Raw genomic sequence first — 18,815 nt, 5'->3', positions numbered from 1 at the left:
ATTCCATCTAAATTTTAAATTTAAATTGTGCATTTAAACCCCTAAACATAATAATAGCATTTTTATTTTTTGAAAAATTAGTTTTATATTTTAATTTAGGGCGTATTCAAATCGAGTTGATACGATAAAATACTTGAACTCAACTGGGAGTCCAATATTGAATTTAAAACTCTACTAGAACTCAATTAACTTTAAAATTATTGAATACGAATTTAACTAAACTTCAATTTTTTAAAACTAAATTTGGCTTGATTCAACCCAATTTGAATACAAATTAATATTCGAAACAAGTATATTTTTTACATCCAAGTGTATATAATATACATTGAATATACATTGAATTTAATTTGTACATATAGGTTAGGGCAGTGCAGCTGTGCAGGCTGTATTGTCTTGTTGGGTGTTGGGTGAAAGGTGTGCACGTGGTCAGCCGACGCGTGGAACTTGCGTTCCCATCACCCTGTTTTTTAAACATGGGAAAACGACGGGCGCAGGGCGCTTCAAACAGTACGGGTAGTAGAAAAAGTGCAGACACTACGCCACTCCCCCGGATTCAATTTACAAGAAACCTTCTTCCATCGCTGCTGATTTCTTCATTCAAAATCTGTTGTCGCCTCTCGATTTCCCACGCCGCTTCTTCCACCGATCCTCCATTTTTATTCTCTGTCTCTCCTCCTTTTTGTTTGTTCCCTGTTTCTTCTTCTTCATCTTCTTCAGTTGATCAGAAAAAATGCCGTCGAACAACCTGCTTCTGGAGGAGCCTATCAGGATGGCTTCCATCCTCGAACCCTCAAAGCCTGTAAGTAATGGCTGCCGATCCACTTTTTATGAAGTTCAACTTGTCAAATTTTCTTTTCGGCTCTACTCGGCCTCTGCTACCATAATTAATGCACGAGATAATGAATTTATTTATTTTTTCGTTTTGTTCGTCTATCTTGGGGTGAACGAACAAATGTTCGTTTATTTTAAGTTTTATTTATTTATTTATTGGCTTGGGATACTGAAATGGAAGGATTAACTGGGCAGGCTTTCTTCCCTGCGATGACGAAGCTTGTGGGGACGCTGGGTCCGAAATCGCGGTCTGTGGAGATCATCTCTGCGTGCCTCAAGGCGGGAATGTCTGGTACTGCTTTTTTGTTTCTTGCGTTTTTATAACTGAATTTCTCTGTCGCCGAATTGATTGTTCTAGTTTTTCTGTTTTCTTGTCCGTTACCCTGGCTGGTTCCCGATAGACTTGCACTAAAAAAAAAGAGGAACAGAAAACTTGAGGGCTTGCAACTGCTGCTTATTTTTCAAGTTCTTCTTTGGACACCATCGACTTGCAAAACAGAGTGGGAAATGTTTGCGCTCTCTTTTAAATGACGGAGGCCGTGGCAGTAAACCTAACCAACTGGAGATTTTCTTTTAGTTGCAGAGAAAATGCGAAAGCTGATATAAAGTCAAAGTTGAATGTTAAGAGTTTTCATTGCTGGAAGTACGTTTTCACACAAAAGAAAATTTTGTTTACTCAAGGACCTTTGAAATGGATAAAAGATCAAATATTAGGAAAATATCCAAGTCAGGACAATTTTTGATGGTATTTGAGGGTTCAGTTTTTTTGCTAGAGGACTTTTAATTATTACAAACATACAAGTAAAATGAACTAAATTTGGGAAATAAAGAGCTCTTACAAATTCTAGTGCAAGTATCCTCAACTAGAACTCAAATCGAACAGAAGGAACAAAATGGCAAACTCAAGTACGAGGAACCTTGACATGAGTCAAATAAGCAGAAAAGTTATCGATTTCAAGGACTAACAACTAGGGTTATCAACTTTGGCTAATTTATACTGTAAGTACACTTGTTCTGAATGTTTGAGGTTGGATCCTTTGCTTAATGGCACCTCCTCCATTTATAATGGTTTGAGTTGGTATCCTTTGAAAACCGCCCTCTCATAATTTCCTTCTAGGCAGTTTCTCTGCTTGAATTCTCCTATGTGACATCAGTCAAATCTCACTATCTGTCCTCGCATAGCTCTCACTTGAACTATCTTTTCTCCTGCTTAAATTCTTAAATTCGCATAGTATCTGCCATTGCATTGTTTGCTTCTAGTGCATTTCACCCTTACTTTAGTTGCTGAGAAAGCTGGAGCAAAAAATAGAAACAATGTTTTGAATCAATGCTTCATGTTATTCTGATTTCCCAAAAAGAAGGTTACCTAGATCAAGTCAGATAGCTGAATTAAGCTCATACTTGTCAACAGGTTTTGTTTTGTTCTGATGTTTACCTTAACTGCAGTTTTCTATTTTTTACTCCAGCTTTCTCAGCAACTAAAGTAAGGGTGAAATTCAATTTATGTGCATTTTCAATTGAAATAAGCTTTGAAGATGCACACAAATCATGACTACTGATGAGTTTTCACACATTTTGTTTTGGTCTTTTCTCCTGGTCAGTGGCACGGTTTGATTTTTCCTGGGGCGATGCAGAGTTTCACCAAGAGACATTAGAAAATCTGAAGATGGCTGTCAAAAGTTCGAAGAAGCTTTGTGCAGTAAGCCTATTTTCAGACGTCACAGATTTCATCATCTTACCTTTATTACAGAACAAGTTCTCCTCACTGTGTCTTTTAGCTGTTGTCAATATTTTAGTTGTTCTCCTCTTTTTTAATGAGTGGTGGTGTGGTGTGAATCTTTTTTTGGTTTTAAGATTTTTGCTAAAACTGGGTGGCTAAGTTGGTTTAGCGAGCGAAATTTCTTGATTCATGAAGATCAGAAAATATGCATTTATGATTTAATTTTTCCTGTTTCTAGGTTATGCTAGATACTGAGGGTCCTGAGTTGCAAGTCATCAACAAAAGTCAGCATACCATTCCACTTCAGGCTGATTCTTTTGTTGTTCTAACGCCGGACCAAAGCAAAGAAGCCTGTTCTAGTTTACTGCCAATAAATTTTAATGGATTGGCAAAGGTGAGGAATATTATCTTACTTGATTGAAATCTGTTTTGACTTCATAGGTCAATTGTTTGTAGTGGCACGTGGGAGCCGTAGAGGTATTTACTCAATATGATATTCTTTAAAAATTGAACAATTTATGATGTCATTACTTTTTTGGCTGGCTGGGGCACGATTAGAAATTTAAAATGAATATCAGTTTATTTTGAAGGTTTTACAATTCATTTGCCTAAATGTCATTCCATTTTTGAAGGCACCATGACTAGTTTTTAGAGTCTCAAAATGACCTTAGTTACACTAAATAACTTGACCAAATGAAAACTTGTATGGAGCTGCCCTTCCAAGATTCATACAAGTGCAAACTTAGAAGGATAATTTATGAACTTTTATTTGGTTCAAAGTCATCACATTTGTACAAAGTGTCTCTGTTGGTTCAATTGCTTCTGGTGACATTATTTTATGATTTTGTGTTGGTTAATGCCCTTTAGAGAGAGTGAGACCAGGTCTATTCAATAACTCAAGTTCTCGCAACAACTGAAGTTAATATTTATAGCTTATTTTTGGCAACTACGATTGCATGGATCCAAAGGCCTACAGTTTTAAAGCTGATTTGTGGGTCTTATAAGTTATAAAAAAAGCTCATCTGTAGGGTTTTTTTTTTCTCCATTTTTAGAACTCTCCTCAAGTAACCTGATTGGGCAGCGTAAACTTTTCTTTCCCTCCTTCATTTTGATGTTTTCTTTTGGGGTGGTGGGGTGGGGTTTTTGGGACGTAATATGTGTACTAGAGTGGTGTAGGACTGCTAGCAGTTCTCTCCAGCTTCAATTTATTATTTATTATAATTTCTTGACTTTGATAGTGCTCTAATGATAAAATATATATACATGCACACACACACACAAACACACACACACACACACACACACTCAACAGAGTGGATTTACTTTCCGAGCTGTCATATGGTTTTCTTATGCTTGTTTAAGGGCTTTACGCATAAATTCTGCCAGTGGTTTTATTGATGTTGACATTGTGATTAATCATTAGTAGCAAATTTAACTTCATAAAAAATTATTAGATGGTTTTATTCTAGTATGCTGTTTGTTGGCACCATTATCATATTCTAAGTTCGGTTGGTCCTTACAGGCTGTGAAGAAAGGAGACACTATATTTATTGGCCAATATCTCTTTACAGGAAGTGAAACTACTTCTATATGGCTGGAGGTAAGCCAGCACTGATGAAAAAAGTACTGTGATTCATTAAATTTTTGGTAGTGCCGCAGTGCGTGCTGACCTGACAAAATATTTAACTTGGTAAAGTAAGTTAGGCATGCCAATGTCTACTTTGAAGTTGAATATATTATCCGTCATCATTCTCATATAATGTAGCAACAAGTTGTTGTATGGCTAAGAGTTGTGCCTATTTGAATCATGCTCAAGAAAGCAGTGTCTGAAAAATTGAGGACTCCCTGCCTTTCATTCCAGTAGAGCATTCATAATTTCATATTTTGATGTCAATTGTTGTAGGTTTTTATGTCATTAATGAGGTTCCTGCTTTTGTGATGCAGGTCACTGAGGTGAATGGGGAAGATGTTGTTTGTCTGATAAAGAATTCTGCTACCTTGTCTGTTTCATTGTACACTTTGCATGTCTCCCAAATTCGTATTAATCTGCCTACTCTTACAGATCAAGACAAGGAGGTAAGCTGTTGAGTTTGTATAAAATAGTCCCAGTTTACAAAACCAGTGTCAATGCTATTGTCTTTACTCTTTTCTATCTGCCCATTAGAGCTAGTGATGGTTGGTTGTAATTTTCCCAAGGCAATCCCCCATGTTGGATTTATATCTCATGGAATTTTCCACTGTTGGATCTTAATTTATGATTGTCATCACTTCTGGTGGTATTTGAAGTCTTTGAATCTAATCTTAGATTTTGACGATGGTAAATTTTTTTTCCACTTAACTTTATTGATGGGGATGATGTTATTCCTGTTATTTATTTATTCACCTGCATGAAGATGCCATTACAAATGGATTTGAAATCATTTGTTGCTTATCCATATTCATTATGAATTGACGTCTTACCCTGCAAGATTCTTTGAAGCTAATTTGTAAATAACGTTTGCTGGAGTTTCCTTCTAGATAGGATCTTTGTTTTAGATTAGCTTTTTAAACAATTCCTATCTAGTGTTTTCATGGTATTCCAATGACTAATTTCAGGTTATAAGCACATGGGGAGTTCGAAACAATATAGACTTTCTCTCATTGTCATACACTCGGCATGTGGAAGATGTGCGCCATGTAAGGACTAATCTTGCTTGCTATTTGCTAGCTATATATATATTTTTTTAATATTTTTTCCTATTGTCTTATTGATTGTTGATTGTTGTATCTGCTCCTTTTTCAAATTTTTTTTTTTAAAACATATCTAATTTTTTGTTCTTTCAAACTAGTTTCCTACTTTAAAATGCTTAGCGAATACTCTTGGAAGCATTGATATCCAGGCCATATGGTTATAGGGATACAATGGTCTTTAAAATATCTATAGTACATTATCACTAGGATACATCGACTTTAATTATTACAAACTATTTATATGAAAAAATATTAGTATGTGTTATTCTTAATTGTTTTTAAAGCATGTGAAATGTTAAAATTTTATCTTAAAGAAAACATGTAAAAGCCAGCTGGATAAATTGTTTCTGCACTGTTATCACATATAAAAAAATAGCCAATATGACAAACAAATAACCAAAAAGATAAATTGTCATTGAATTTTCATCATATCATGTCCATACAATAAAAACAATCTCATGCATTGTCTTTAATTTGAGAAAGAAAATTAAAGAAAAGAGAAACAGTAGTCTTCAATGATCAAACACCAATTTTATCGTTTAATCATTATCATTAACTTCATCAGTAAAAAGCAGAGCTTCTGTATCTGGATTAATTTTTTGAAATTACACTTGCTGTACCCATTACCCATATGCACCATATGCGTACTCCCGCCATAAATAAATGTCTATAATTTTAAAAATAAAATAAATTGCAAAATTTGTACCTGCTATGTTCCAGGCTGTACTTAAACATGTACCTGGTATGACATATTTTTTTGGAGTACCTGTGCTTCCTAGAATCAACCAACATTATTTTCTAACATTGACGAAATAATATCTTTTTTAGTTTCTTTGTTCTTTTGAAAGATGATCCTTTTAATGAAATCATGCAGGCCCGTGAGTTTCTTTCTAAGTTGGGCGACCTTCAGCAGACTCAAATTTTTGCGAAGATTGAAAACGTTGAGGTGGGTCTTGTAGATAAATTTCTCTCTTGATTGGTATTAGAACCGTGCTTCATTATAATTTTAACCCCGTGTTATTTATTGCTCTTAGGTCTTAACTTCATTTTTTTGTTGCAGGGTTTAATCCATTTTGATGAGATCCTACGAGAAGCAGATGGAATTATCATTTCTCGTGGAAATTTGGGATTAGATCTCCCACCAGAGAAGGTCAGCTTTCTAATTTGAACATGTTATAGCATTTTGTGGAGAGAGTTTAGTAGTCAAGCAGTTTGATGCATAGTCACACATGCATATTCTTATACCCAAAAAAAAAAAAGTTCATGAAGTTGTAAACAACTTACTGAGTTGCTTACCAATAGAATAAACACAATACACAAATTATAACATATATGCATAGGAGTGTTAAAGCTTAAAGCTATTGCACATTATGGGGCTGTTTGGGAGGTTTCACCACGGGTGATTTGGCTGAGATTCTGAGAATGATTGTCAGAAGGAAGTTTTCCATAGGCACAAGCTGCCTGTTTAGGGGATCAAGAACATGCAGTGATGTGAATTCTTTAACATTTAACAGAAAATTTTGTAAATTGGAGGTGATCTGGTTTAATGTGCCATGGCCAGTTGGGATTGAATGCTCAACCAACCCCTGTTTGGTACCTCTTACAAATGATTACTTATGTCACTTAATCACTTAGAACAAGTACTTGAAATAATAAGTAGTGTTTGGTTCTCTGGAAGAAAAGTGCTTATTAGTTTCCGAAAAGTAGTTGGGAGATGCTTATGGCCTCGTTGAAGAGGTAGAATAGTATGTGTATACACACACACACACACACACACACACACACACACATATTTTATGTAATAATTATATATTTTATTCATAAAATAATATAATAATATGTTTTACCTTATAATATAGTATTATCACATTATTATGATACATATAATACTAAATCTTGGAAGCTCAACAACTGAAGGACAATATTTGCTTGTGGCTATCCAATTGGGTCTTGTTAGGATGTTCATAAAAGTGAGATGAAGAAAAGACCATGGGAATTTGCAAAGTTGCATTGCTCTATTAATTATGATGGAAAGGTTTGAAACGAGGTTTTCTTAGGTAGTTTTTGTTAGGGTCTTTTTCCCTCCTTTTCCTTTATGATTTTTTTTCCCTTTTTTATATTTTGAAGATTTCTCGTTCTTTGTTGGTTAATTCTTTATCTTCCTTCTTAATACATCTTATTTTTTTATATCAAAAGAACTGTAATACTAAATTTTTTGTAGTATTGACAATATGAAAGATTATTAATATTTTATGATGATGTAATATTTTAGGTTATGTAATGATATACATATTGTAAGTTTAAAATACATGTTTGTGATATACATAATGATATACATTTGTTATTAGTATTATTCTATAAAAAATGTTATAATTGCTAGAATACCACTTTACCTAAAAGCTTAAGCTGTTAGGTTGTGGACCAACGATATATATCAAGTTTTAATACTCCCCTACATGTGCAGCCCGATAGCGTGTGGAGAGAGAAACAAAATGATAAATAACACCCATTACAAGGGAGTACAATAATTTTTAAACATCACATAATAAATGTGCACAACAAGACTAGAACCTAGGACCTCTTGGCAACCAGTTTTGATGCCATGTTAGAAACCACTTTATTTAAAGTTTAAGCTGTTGGGTTGAGTGCCAACAAAGTGTACCAAGCTTTAACTATAATTGTTAAATACAAAGCAATACTATGTCATGGAATAATATTATTGTATTAAATATGATAACATAGTCATGATTTTAAAAATCAGGGCATACAGCCATTAAGGACATTACATAACAGTATCGGTGGTTTCCAAGATCCTTATGGGGGCCAATATCTCGGAGGTACTCCAATTCACAACCATAGTGGTCATTACGATCCATTATGGACCATAACAGCCATTATTGGTTGTTACAAGCTGTTACAGTACTAGACTAGCTGTTGATGAGAACAACAGGTTTTTGAGGCCCTTTTTAGCATTTCCCCCTCTCTTTTTCCTTTATTGAAGCATAGCTCAATTTTAAGTTGGTTTATTAGTTAGTAATTCTTTTAGAAAAAAAAAATCATCTGTGGGTTGGTTTTCCTTGACATTTAGTATGCATCTTTTTAAGAACTACCATTCAAATAGACCCAACTTTTTCTCTCTCATTAAATTACATATGTTGTATTAAGTTCTTTCAGTTTTATTCTTTTCTGTTTTTCTTACACTTGGTTTGAAGACTAAAACATGTTCTCTTGAATGCATGTTTGTTCTTGTTTAACATATGAACATTCTATATTTTGTTTTTTGGATAACAAAAATTCCATTAACTACTAAAAGAGTACAAAAATTGCATTCTATCTTTAATATTTCTTTACGTTTATGATTTCTTAATTTGAATTTCACTTATAATATAAAAAGAATTTGAATTTCACTTATAATCTATAGAGAATTAAGAATTGGCAAATGCATGCTTCTTCTCGCCAATAGCAACTGAAGCAAGCAAGATGCCATCAAAAACTTGTAGTAAATGTTATATTTAAATTGATTAAATTTACAAAAAATCATTTAAAGTATTAGTATATAGGATTCTGGGATCAAAACATGTGAATCTAAAAGTTCTTAAGAAGTTTGCTAATGCAGAAAATGAATTCATAGGCATGATTTCCGTTGCCTGTTAGGTAACATCTGGGACAGTCACAACTGTTACACTGCAACTGTTACCATAATTCACAGTGTTCTCCTTCAAAATACATCTCTTATAGTTGCTTTTGTCTCTAGCATGTGCTTCATTTGATTCTCATCTCTGTGGTAGTTGCTTTTGTCATCTGATTCTCAGTCATTCTTGTGCTTTGGTAGTCTAATTTTGTGACCTTGTTGGCTTTGTTAATGCACCATTTTCCAAGCATGCTATGGCCTTTTGACCCAGTTTTCTTCCTTTGGACTGGTTAAGGGCTGTTGCTGTGGTCAACTAATGGTAAAAAAAATAATTGTTGCAGTGCATCTTTCAGTTCACACTTATCAAATAAAAGAAAAAGGTTTAGTTTGGTAAATGGATCATTCATGGGGCATTCTCTCCCAAGGGTCAAAGTTCTTTTGACCAGACCCATTTGAGCATTTGAGACAATTCAAGTAATTGCATTGCCCTTGTGTGCGTATATAAGTCACATATCTTGTGCCTAATGAAACAGTCACTTATCTTGTTAAGGCCACTTTTTCCATCCTAAGATTTGAGTAGGGAACCTTAAGAATAAAAATTCCAATGTCTAAATACTGGAGTGTGTCACCCATCGTGTAACTCTACTCAAGTAGCCTTGGGAGAGGTGGTGTTCGGACTCAGTTGTGTTAAATTAGTACCCTATATCCTATAATTTTTTTATTATTTCCATCGATTTTTCAAGAGAATTTTCAAGCAAATAAGTGTCAAAAGCCCACAGGGACGGAGTTGATATCCCACATCCATAGTATGAGTAGGTAAAGCAAGTGAATGATTTGAAATTTGAGTTATTTCACGGAATTATGACTTTACCAAACACTACTTTTAACTTTTAGTACTTGTAGCTATAATAATGTAATTTTAATTTATCATTTATCACTAAGTGGTACCAAATGAAGCCTTACTCACCACTCACTAACTTTTGGTTAATCTCAGATAGTTTATATTTGTGACCAACAACCAGTTGGTCAAGGGTTTGAGTTCAAAGAAGGAGCCTCTCTACATAAAATGTAGGGAAAAGGTTGTGTACAATGTGATGACCCTTCCCCTACCCTTGCAAGGCGAGGAGCCTTGTGGCCCGTGGACGCACTAGATAGTATTTGTCATGCTTGTTAAAAAACCTATGCTTAAGCCTATGTGTTCATGCTTTACTCCATGCAGACATAGATGATGCTATTTTCAGAATTAAATGACGGATTTTACTAGGAAGTCCATCCCAAATGGTGTGGAAAAAAATCATTTTGAATCAGCAATTTCAATTTTTCCTTTTCTTTTTCTTTTTCTTTTTCTTCTCATGCCCTACAGCCACTATCAGTGAAAAGCTTTTATTGAGAATCCAATTTTATGTCCATATAATTTTCCTTCATGGATTGAACAGGTTTTTCTGTTTCAAAAGGCAGCTGCATACAAGTGCAACATGGCTGGAAAGCCTGTAGTGGTTACACGTGTTGTGGACAGTATGACTAACAACCTGAGGCCTACTCGTGCTGAAGCAACGGATGTTGCTAATGCTGTATTGGATGGTAAATCTTTGTGCTTTTATGTGGAATATGTGACATTGTAATGAGTGTTGGTAGCAATTGTGTCATTGGTGGTTTAATGGTACTATTCTATTTTCTATTGTTGGTCTTTTGTTGTTATCATAAATCATAACCATCATGAAATCACATTTCTCTTTTGCGTATCCCTATGTCTCATGAATCAATCTGGATTGTGCGTTCTTATTTTTTGTCATTTTCAATTGGTTTAGGGACTGATGCAATTCTTCTAGGGGCAGAGACCCTGCGGGGATTGTACCCTGTTGAGACCATTTCCATTGTTGGAAAAATCTGCGCTGAGGTAATGCTTTTTTTTGCTTTTCATAGTAAAATGCCACCCCCCCCCCCTTCGCAGTGTTTCTTCTTGCCCCCTCCCTGTGTTTGGATTGTGTTTCTTCTTGTCAACAAAAGTATTCCAATATGAAGTCTCAGGCTTTTGCCAGCCTCCTACTTAGGGGTTGGGGAAAAAATATTTCTTCACCTATGCTGTTGTCGATGGAAGAATAAATTCCTCTCACAAGATAAATAAATGAATAATGATAGAAGTAAATAACTAAATGTCCTTGCACAAGCTATAAAGCTATTTTCACTTCTATAGTCAATATAAAATATGGAATGAACCCCTTCGCTTTTCTATTGTTATGTCACGAATTATTGCATTTATTTGGGTGATCCACAAACGATGAAAAATTCTCTTTTGCTTATCTCTATCCCAATGTGCTGAAACTAATTTTGGATAGGTACTTACTTTCTTGGTATGGATTGAAATTCAATCAATGGGATTAAGTTTTGAATTAGTCAATATAAACTATGGAATGAAAAACCTTTTGTGACTCTTTTTTTTGACTATAAACGATGGAATTGTCCTTTTTATATCCCGTAGTTACGGACTATGGATCAAGCCAAAGAATTCTTTCTACCTATCCCGTATATTGTCTTTTCGTTCTTTCTTCAATCATTGATAACAATTTGTTGACCATAATTTATGAACCTAGTTCCCTTGAGAAGGGGTGTTGTGCAGAGTGGCTTGAATGCCAATGCGCAACGGAAACCAACAAATCAAATCTGAAACAAGTAATGCAAGCAACCAACGATGAATATATGGAAACAATCACTCACAAAGAGAATAAAGGAAAGCAAATAAGAACACACGACATAGGAATTTACGTAGTTCGGCAATGTGCCTACGTCCATGGGAGCAAGCCGCTGATCTTCACTATGAATTCGTCAAGCTTACATCAAGGGTTACGAAATATAGTTTATATATCTAACCCTATGCGCACAGAAGACTTAGAACTTCTGTAGCAAATCTCAGATGTAAATCCTCCAAATCCCCTAATCTATTGATCTCCCGATTCAAAATCTGTGATGTGCGCCGAACAAAACCGTCGACAGTTTCAGCAAACCGTCAACGGTATGGACTGAAACCGTCAATGGTTATCTACTGAGGCCAAACCGTTGATCATTCCGTCGACCAAACAGTCGACGATTTCTTCCTACAGTTTCCTTTCTTATTCTTTGCTTCACTATGCTTTCCCGGTGCATGCGTTCCACTCAATATGAGCCATATATCCAACAAGGGGGAAACAAAAAAACAAATGCAAATAAAGAAAAAAGGATCCGTTGTTCTTCATTGCCCCTATATAATTCTGATAAGAGCCGGTTCGGTTTTTTTGGGGTGATAGTGTAAAAGTTGACAGATAAGTCACCCTTATTGCCACCCTACAGATCAGCCTCATGAAAACCTTATATTCCTTGAGGAGGTTCTACCCCGTGGAAATGCTCTTGCCCCTACCATACTCCAGCTTGGTAGTTTCCACTGCCTGTCTAGGGTTGAGCCCTGGGATTTGATGAGGTATTCAACTCCAGGGATGAATTGAGAAAGAAATCTAGTGTTTTGAACTTTATAATCTGCATTTGCTGTCTGATCAGCTGCTCAAACCTAGTCTATGCTTGCTTACCATCTATTGCTCATTATAAAAATGTAGTATTTTTTCATTAATTCTTGTATACTTTTTATTTGCACAATTGAATCTTTTTCATGCAGCTGCGCGGCTGAAGGATCATTCTCATCTCTGTGTCTCACATGGGTACCATGGTGGCAATTGTCCCTGGACTCTCTTATGTTCTGTTCTTTGAAAGTAATGCAGACAATTTCAACCAAGTTTTCTTTAAAAATTCCAAGCCTAGTGCCTATATCTGTTGATTGACCTTTATTATTTGTAAATGCTAATTAATTTGTTGTGCACTAGCACAGTTGTTTATGTGCTTGAATCATGGAGTTCATTGCTTGAGATCTTACTGGTAATGCATTTATCTTGGCCATGTTTGCAATGTATGTACGGGGATGGACGGATGGATGCATGCACACATTCCTTTTCCTGGGCTTGCTAATTAATCGTCGTCTTCTCTTTTTTGCATTTTTAGATTCATGTTCATATTGGTTGAGTTAGTAATTGGTTTTTGTCTTAGTTTAGTTTCAGCCTCTTGACTGTAGTTAACATTTTGTGCTTTTATGTTAAATCTTTGTTCAAAAGAAGTGGTTTGTTCTTTATTTATTTATGTGTTTATTTATTTAGTTGCATGGCTGAGACTGATTATTATTTGTGTGATGCAAAATGAAAATCTCAAGTAGTACCCTCTTTACTATCCTGCGTCTTTTTTTGTTATTCTTTTTTCCTTAATCCATTGGAGGTCCATTGGGCCTGGGAAGCACAATGTGTGGTTGCCTATCTCCCATTTCATCCCTTCCCAATGTTCGACCCCAAGACGTCAAAAGTCTCAAGCTCTAACCGTTGGGATGTTCCCTGGGGATCTTTTTTTTTTTTTGTTATTTTGATGATTAGAGTTACACCATTGAAATTGCATCTGCAGGCAGAAAAGGTTTTCAATCAGGATCTGTATTTCAAGAAAGCTGTCAAATTCGTTGGAGAACCAATGACACACTTGGAATCTATTGCTTCCTCCGCGGTATTTTCTTTTGCATAATCCTACTTCTGGCCTTCTCATCTATTTTATTAAAGTAAATTGTAGCTTGTTTCGTTTTGTTTTTTGTTTTTTTTTTCTTTTTTCTTTTTGGTTAAGTAATTGTAGTTGTTACTCTCCCAGAAAATGGTTTGTTTAATGAGTGTATGGACAATGAAATCTAATCTGTACTATTAAGCGAAGATGGGGCAGTTTTCAATCTGCATTTCCCCCTTCTTCATAAAATACTCTTTTCCCGTAAGTTTAAATGAAAAGTAAAATTGTCAACTAATGGGTAGTTAGTATGTTTATATTTATTAAAAAACTACCCAAAACTCCCTATTATCTCAACTTCCCATTATCTTAATTCCTTCATTGTCTCCGAAAGACCAGGGCTGCGGAGCATACACTTAGTATTTGCCCACAGCTAGACTAAAGAAAAGCATGGTTGGCTAATACAACTTTTTTCCCCTTGTGTGTTTAATCTAGGTACGTGCAGCCATCAAGGTGAAAGCATCTGTTATAATTTGCTTCACTTCATCTGGAAGAGCTGCGAGGTTATTTTATTTCTTAAATACTTTTTGTTAAAATTTTAATGATATATATACCATCAATGGCAGCAAAAAAGCTTTTACCCCTCCCCCCCTTTCTGCTTGGCCCATTAAGCAGAGAGAGAGAGAGAGAGAGAGGGATTTATTTTTACATTTAAATCGTTTCTATTTTAATGCAGACTGATTGCCAAGTATAGGCCAACAATGCCCGTGCTCTCCGTTGTTGTCCCTCAGCTCAAGACAAATCAACTCCGCTGGACTTTTTCTGGTGCCTTTGAGGTATGTTATTGAATTTCATGTGTATGGGTTCCACTGCTAGAAGTTTGTTGCAATGTTCCAGCATCTCACTGTTTCTGAGTGGTTGGCGGGTGATCAATCACAGAGGTGCAGACAGGAAGGCTGTAAATTTATCCTTGTTTATTTGATGTCCAATTATGATCTGGGAAATGCAATAAACAGCTTGTTTAGTGTTGCAGGAAAAAATTGGGGGGGGGGGGGGGGGGACGGAAGAGATCGTTTTGACAGGGCACTTGGAGAAGTGCTAAATTACTAGGAAATGGCATGGTAATTTATAAATTAATGCATCTCCTGGTGTTACATGTGGATGGATATCCTCCTTTCAACTGAGGGACCTGGAGAAAAAGGCCAAATCATTAAGTAAAGGACTAATGGTTGATGCTATTAGCTTTTGACCAGAAACCCTTAGAAGAACATACCATTCTAGTTAAAATACTTTGTATAAGTAATCTTCCATTTATTAATCTAGCTTTGGCTGGGAATTACATTAATGAACAATAGTATTTTCCGATTCCCCATATACTAAAATCTATAGATTGTCTTTGCGTGTGATATGATTCTTCCCGTGGTAATGTTACGAAGTTTGACGAGTTCATGACCAGTAATTTAGGAGCAATCCGTGACTATATAATAAGCTATTAGGCTATCTATTTCTAATCTTATCTATTTATTCACATTTGGTTGGGAGTAAAATGTTCCATGTCCTCTGGTTGTATCTTTGTAATTCGTTCTTATTTAAAATTACTCACTCTTGAATTGTGTGTTCTGATTGAAATCAAGGCTTATTTTGGGAGCAATCTGTGACATAATTGTACATTTCTACTGCAAAGAAATTTTGAAGTGTAGATACTGTATAATAAGTTATGAAATTATCTATTTACTAATATTTATTTATTATTTCACATTCGATTGGGATTTGGGAGTAAAATGTTCCATGTTCTTTGGTTGCATCTTTACAATTCACTCTATTTACAAGAACTCTCGCTCATGAATTGCATGTTTTGATTGAAATCAAGGCTTATTTTAGGAGCAATCTGTGACATAATTGTACTGCAAATAAATTTTGAAGTGTATGTACTGTATTTTATGAATTATCTATTACTTATCTATTAATCACATTTCGGTTGGGAATAAAATGTTCCTTGTGTTTTGGTTGCATTTTTTTTTTCTGTATTCATTCTTATTTAATAGATCTCTCACTCTTGAATTGCATGTTCTGACTGAAATGAAAGCTCATCGTTGTTATGTTTCAACATTCTTTTGGTTAGGCAAGGCAATCACTCATAGTCAGAGGCCTATTCCCCATGCTCGCAGACCCTCGACACCCGGTAAGAATCTCTTTGGTTTAATAAACACCTTCTTAGTTGAGATATTTTATGAGGGTGAATAACCTGTTTTTGTGGTAAATTTCTCCTCTTGGCTTAAGAAGTGCTGCTGATGGAGTGTAAATGTTCTGATTAGCTAAGGTAGGAAGCATTTGCTTGTGTTTATAATATGTAGGGAAATTTCATTCTAGAAAGTATCCTATTTAATTTATATTTATTAAAATATATGGTTTTACGAGGAAATACACTAAAAGATGAAGGGGTAAGTTCTGGATTTCAATTGTATGTTTAGATAGTGTTTGGAAGCATGAATTTTGGGTTTGGATTTGGAAGAAACTTAAACTGAATTTTTACATTGCATTTTGTTCAAATTCACACAGACCTAAATTCAAGCATCAAAATCCATGCTCCCAAACACAAGGCTAGGGTATTAATACTTTGGCTTCATCTTTTTTTTTTTATCAACATACGTGTTTAGACCAGGCATCATTTTCATGAATAAGGGGGTGCAACAAACAGTTATAATGTCAGCAAGTAGCCTAATTCAATTAGATTCTTTTTACACTATATTTGACTTTGCGGCGAATCCCAATCCCATCCTGCAAAGAGTTGACTTTAGTATGCCAGAATTTGGCATCATTTGTCTTGGTCATGCAACATAGGCTCTACGCCCTTGGCCTAGCATGAACTAGATTGGGTTAATCCCTTTGCTTCCCTTTGATATCTTGCTGTTATGTTTGATTTAAAAGAGCTAAGGGAGTGACATGCATGAGGTAGGGTTGTTTTTAATTGTTATCATTGCACAAATTTGTTGGTAATTTTCTTTTCATAGAAAGTTTGTCTCAAGATTGTGAAAATATCCTTCCTTTGGAACTATGTAGTGAAAATTCATTCAGTGGATTAGAACTGGATCCTGGATGCTTAAATTGATCATCTGCAGGATTTTGTTCCAAAAGTGGGGAATATGCCTGTCACTAGAATAGGGAGTGGTTGTGCATTTCCTGGCTACATCACCCAATTGAGCTGCTCCTTTAACTTGAACTTTTATCCTTACGTGCCCAAAGCTAATCATAGCATGAGCTGTCCTGTGTCCTCTCTTAAAATGAAAGGAAAATTTTCTAGGATAGTTATAAGATCAGTTATGCTATATGGATCAAAATGTTGGGTAACTAAGAAATAATATATTTAAAAAGTAAAAGTTATTGAAATGAGAATGTTATGGTTGATGAGTGGTATGATATTAAAAGATGAATAAAAGGGATGAACATATTTGTGGTTGGTTAGGCATGACAATTGTAAAAGATAAGGGAGAAATGACTTAGATGGTTTGGACACTTGCAATGTAGGCTAAATAGTGCTCCTGTGAGGAATGAGTTAATTACTGTTAATGGCAGTAGAAGGGGTAGGGGTAGATTAAAATAACTTGGAATGAAATAGCTATTAAGCATTTGACAGCCCTTCAGTTGTTGGATGAAATTGCCTACAATCATGCAAATTGGCGAAAAAGGATTCATGCATCTAACTCCACCCAGTGGGACTTGAGACTTGGTTTTTTGTTGTTAATTGTTATTGTCGTCGTTTTCATCCTATGTCCTAGAATAAATTCAGAAAATGATACTAGATAACTCACAATTCCATGGCCTTTGGGTATATGCAGATTTATATTATTTTTGTTATTTGGAACTCTATAATCTTCTAAAAAGAAGAAACTGCTTTTTCTGCCTACTGTAAGAGGGAAAAAATGAGGAGTACATGTTACTTACATTTAAGCATCATACTGGTAATGTTAGTCTTCAGACATTGAAAGTCCCAAGCATGTTAAAGAAGGCCCTATTAGAGAACAGTGATAACCCTTCTCCGCATTTTTTCCCCTTTTTTTTATGGATTCTAATCAGTGGAGACGTGCTTGATTCTGCAGGCTGAGTCCACAAGTGCTACAAATGAATCAATTTTAAAGGTTGCTTTGGATCATGGCAAGGCCTGTGGAATCATAAAGTCACACGACCGTGTTGTTGTTTGCCAGAAAGTGGGTGATGCATCTGTGGTGAAGATTATTGAGCTGGAAGATTAGAACTTGCAATGTCCAATATTTCGGGTACATTACATACTTCATTTAGCCCCATTATGCCTACTATTATTAGTTTTGTTTTTTTTGTTTTTGTTTTTTGCCTTTTTTAGCTTTAAAAGCCTTGTTGTATGGCCGAGTAATTCCCAAAGTTCCAAAAGATAAGCTTGTGGTCATACATGTATTGCTACTAGGGCATAAACTGAGGCACTTCCACCTTTGTGGAATACCTCCCATATTTGAGTTTGTAAACAATCGGTGGAGAAACTATTTACTCATGTTCTCGGGTTCGTACATGCTTTTTTCTTAATATATATCTGGTTACTGCAGGCTAGTAGAAGCCATCAGACAAGTTCTTAGTACCCATCCCATCCCATTCTAGGGTTGCATCACTTTTACTACAAAGGAGACTGTATAGCATTCTTATAATGGTGGAGTGAGGCAGCATGTGAGATTAACAGGCATGCTGCACTCAGAAAAGTTGCTGTGTTGGTTTGTGGCTCCATGGCTGTTGCCTTTTGCTGTTTCCTAGCGATTCTATTTTGTTCCCTTTCATATGCTTGCATTGTGGTCAAATAGTTACGTGAGTTATGGTTACAAAGTAGGAATGCAAATTAGATGGGCAAATAATTTTGGATGCATTAGTTCAAATGACATTAATTCATTGGGACCATTTCTGTTAAAGTTTAAGAGCAGCCTATTTGGGGGCTTATTAGTAGATATTATTTATTGTGATGTTAATTGCCACTAGTATTTAGTACTGTACTAGTAAATTGTTTTTCTATTTTGATTTCTCTCGAGAACTTTTTGCTATTTGGGTTCAAGTGAGTTTCTATATTCCCTATTTTTAATTTTTAACAAATTAATTGATCATAGTGCCCAGAAACTTGTAAATTCTCTGGTTGTTTCAAGGTCTTTCTTTGAACAGTAATTTCATTCAGGATTTTAAAAAATATTAAAAAGGGAGATTATGAAGAAATTTATTTTTAAATTTTACAAATTATTAGTATTTATTTTCCTTCAAAAAAATAATTATTTTATAATAAATAAAATTTTTAAATTTTCATGGAGCGTGCATGTTCTAGCTAGTAATATATGTGTGCGC

The 18,815-nt window shown here is 35.2% G+C and overlaps 1 protein-coding gene across 2 annotated transcripts; it reads left to right on the top strand.

The window, feature by feature from the left end:
- The first annotated feature begins 474 nt into the window (after positions 1-474).
- On the top strand, positions 475-18,523 carry LOC131165596 (pyruvate kinase 1, cytosolic-like). Of its 2 annotated transcripts, XM_058123528.1 has the most exons (17): positions 475-799; positions 1,027-1,123; positions 2,433-2,530; positions 2,790-2,945; positions 4,074-4,151; positions 4,496-4,627; positions 5,147-5,227; positions 6,156-6,227; positions 6,342-6,431; positions 10,349-10,493; positions 10,721-10,809; positions 13,383-13,478; positions 13,962-14,029; positions 14,203-14,302; positions 15,589-15,648; positions 17,564-17,740; positions 18,041-18,523. In XM_058123528.1, exons 1-16 carry the CDS (start codon positions 731-733, stop codon positions 17,714-17,716), a joined length of 1,584 nt encoding a protein of 527 aa, XP_057979511.1. In that variant the 5' UTR covers positions 475-730; the 3' UTR covers positions 17,717-17,740; positions 18,041-18,523. The 2 variants fall into 2 exon arrangements, with proteins under 2 accessions (XP_057979511.1, XP_057979510.1); XM_058123527.1 differs by lacking the exon at positions 18,041-18,523 and having other exon boundaries at positions 17,564-17,988.
- The last annotated feature ends 292 nt before the right edge of the window (positions 18,524-18,815 follow it).

This window comes from Malania oleifera, chromosome 10 (assembly GCF_029873635.1).
Source record: "Malania oleifera isolate guangnan ecotype guangnan chromosome 10, ASM2987363v1, whole genome shotgun sequence".
Lineage (NCBI taxonomy): Eukaryota > Viridiplantae > Streptophyta > Magnoliopsida > Santalales > Ximeniaceae > Malania > Malania oleifera.
Note: the sequence above shows the minus strand (reverse complement) of the source record. Positions and strands in the feature narration are given on the sequence as shown.

Coding starts and splice junctions, on each gene's coding strand:
- LOC131165596 (XM_058123528.1), top strand. CDS start 731: ATGCCGTCGAACAACCTGCTTCTGGAGGAGCCTATCAGGATGGCTTCC. Junction 4,152..4,495: donor CTACTTCTATATGGCTGGAG/GTAAGCCAGCAC, acceptor TTTGTGATGCAG/GTCACTGAGGTGAATGGGGA. Junction 15,649..17,563: donor TCGCAGACCCTCGACACCCG/GTAAGAATCTCT, acceptor TTGATTCTGCAG/GCTGAGTCCACAAGTGCTAC.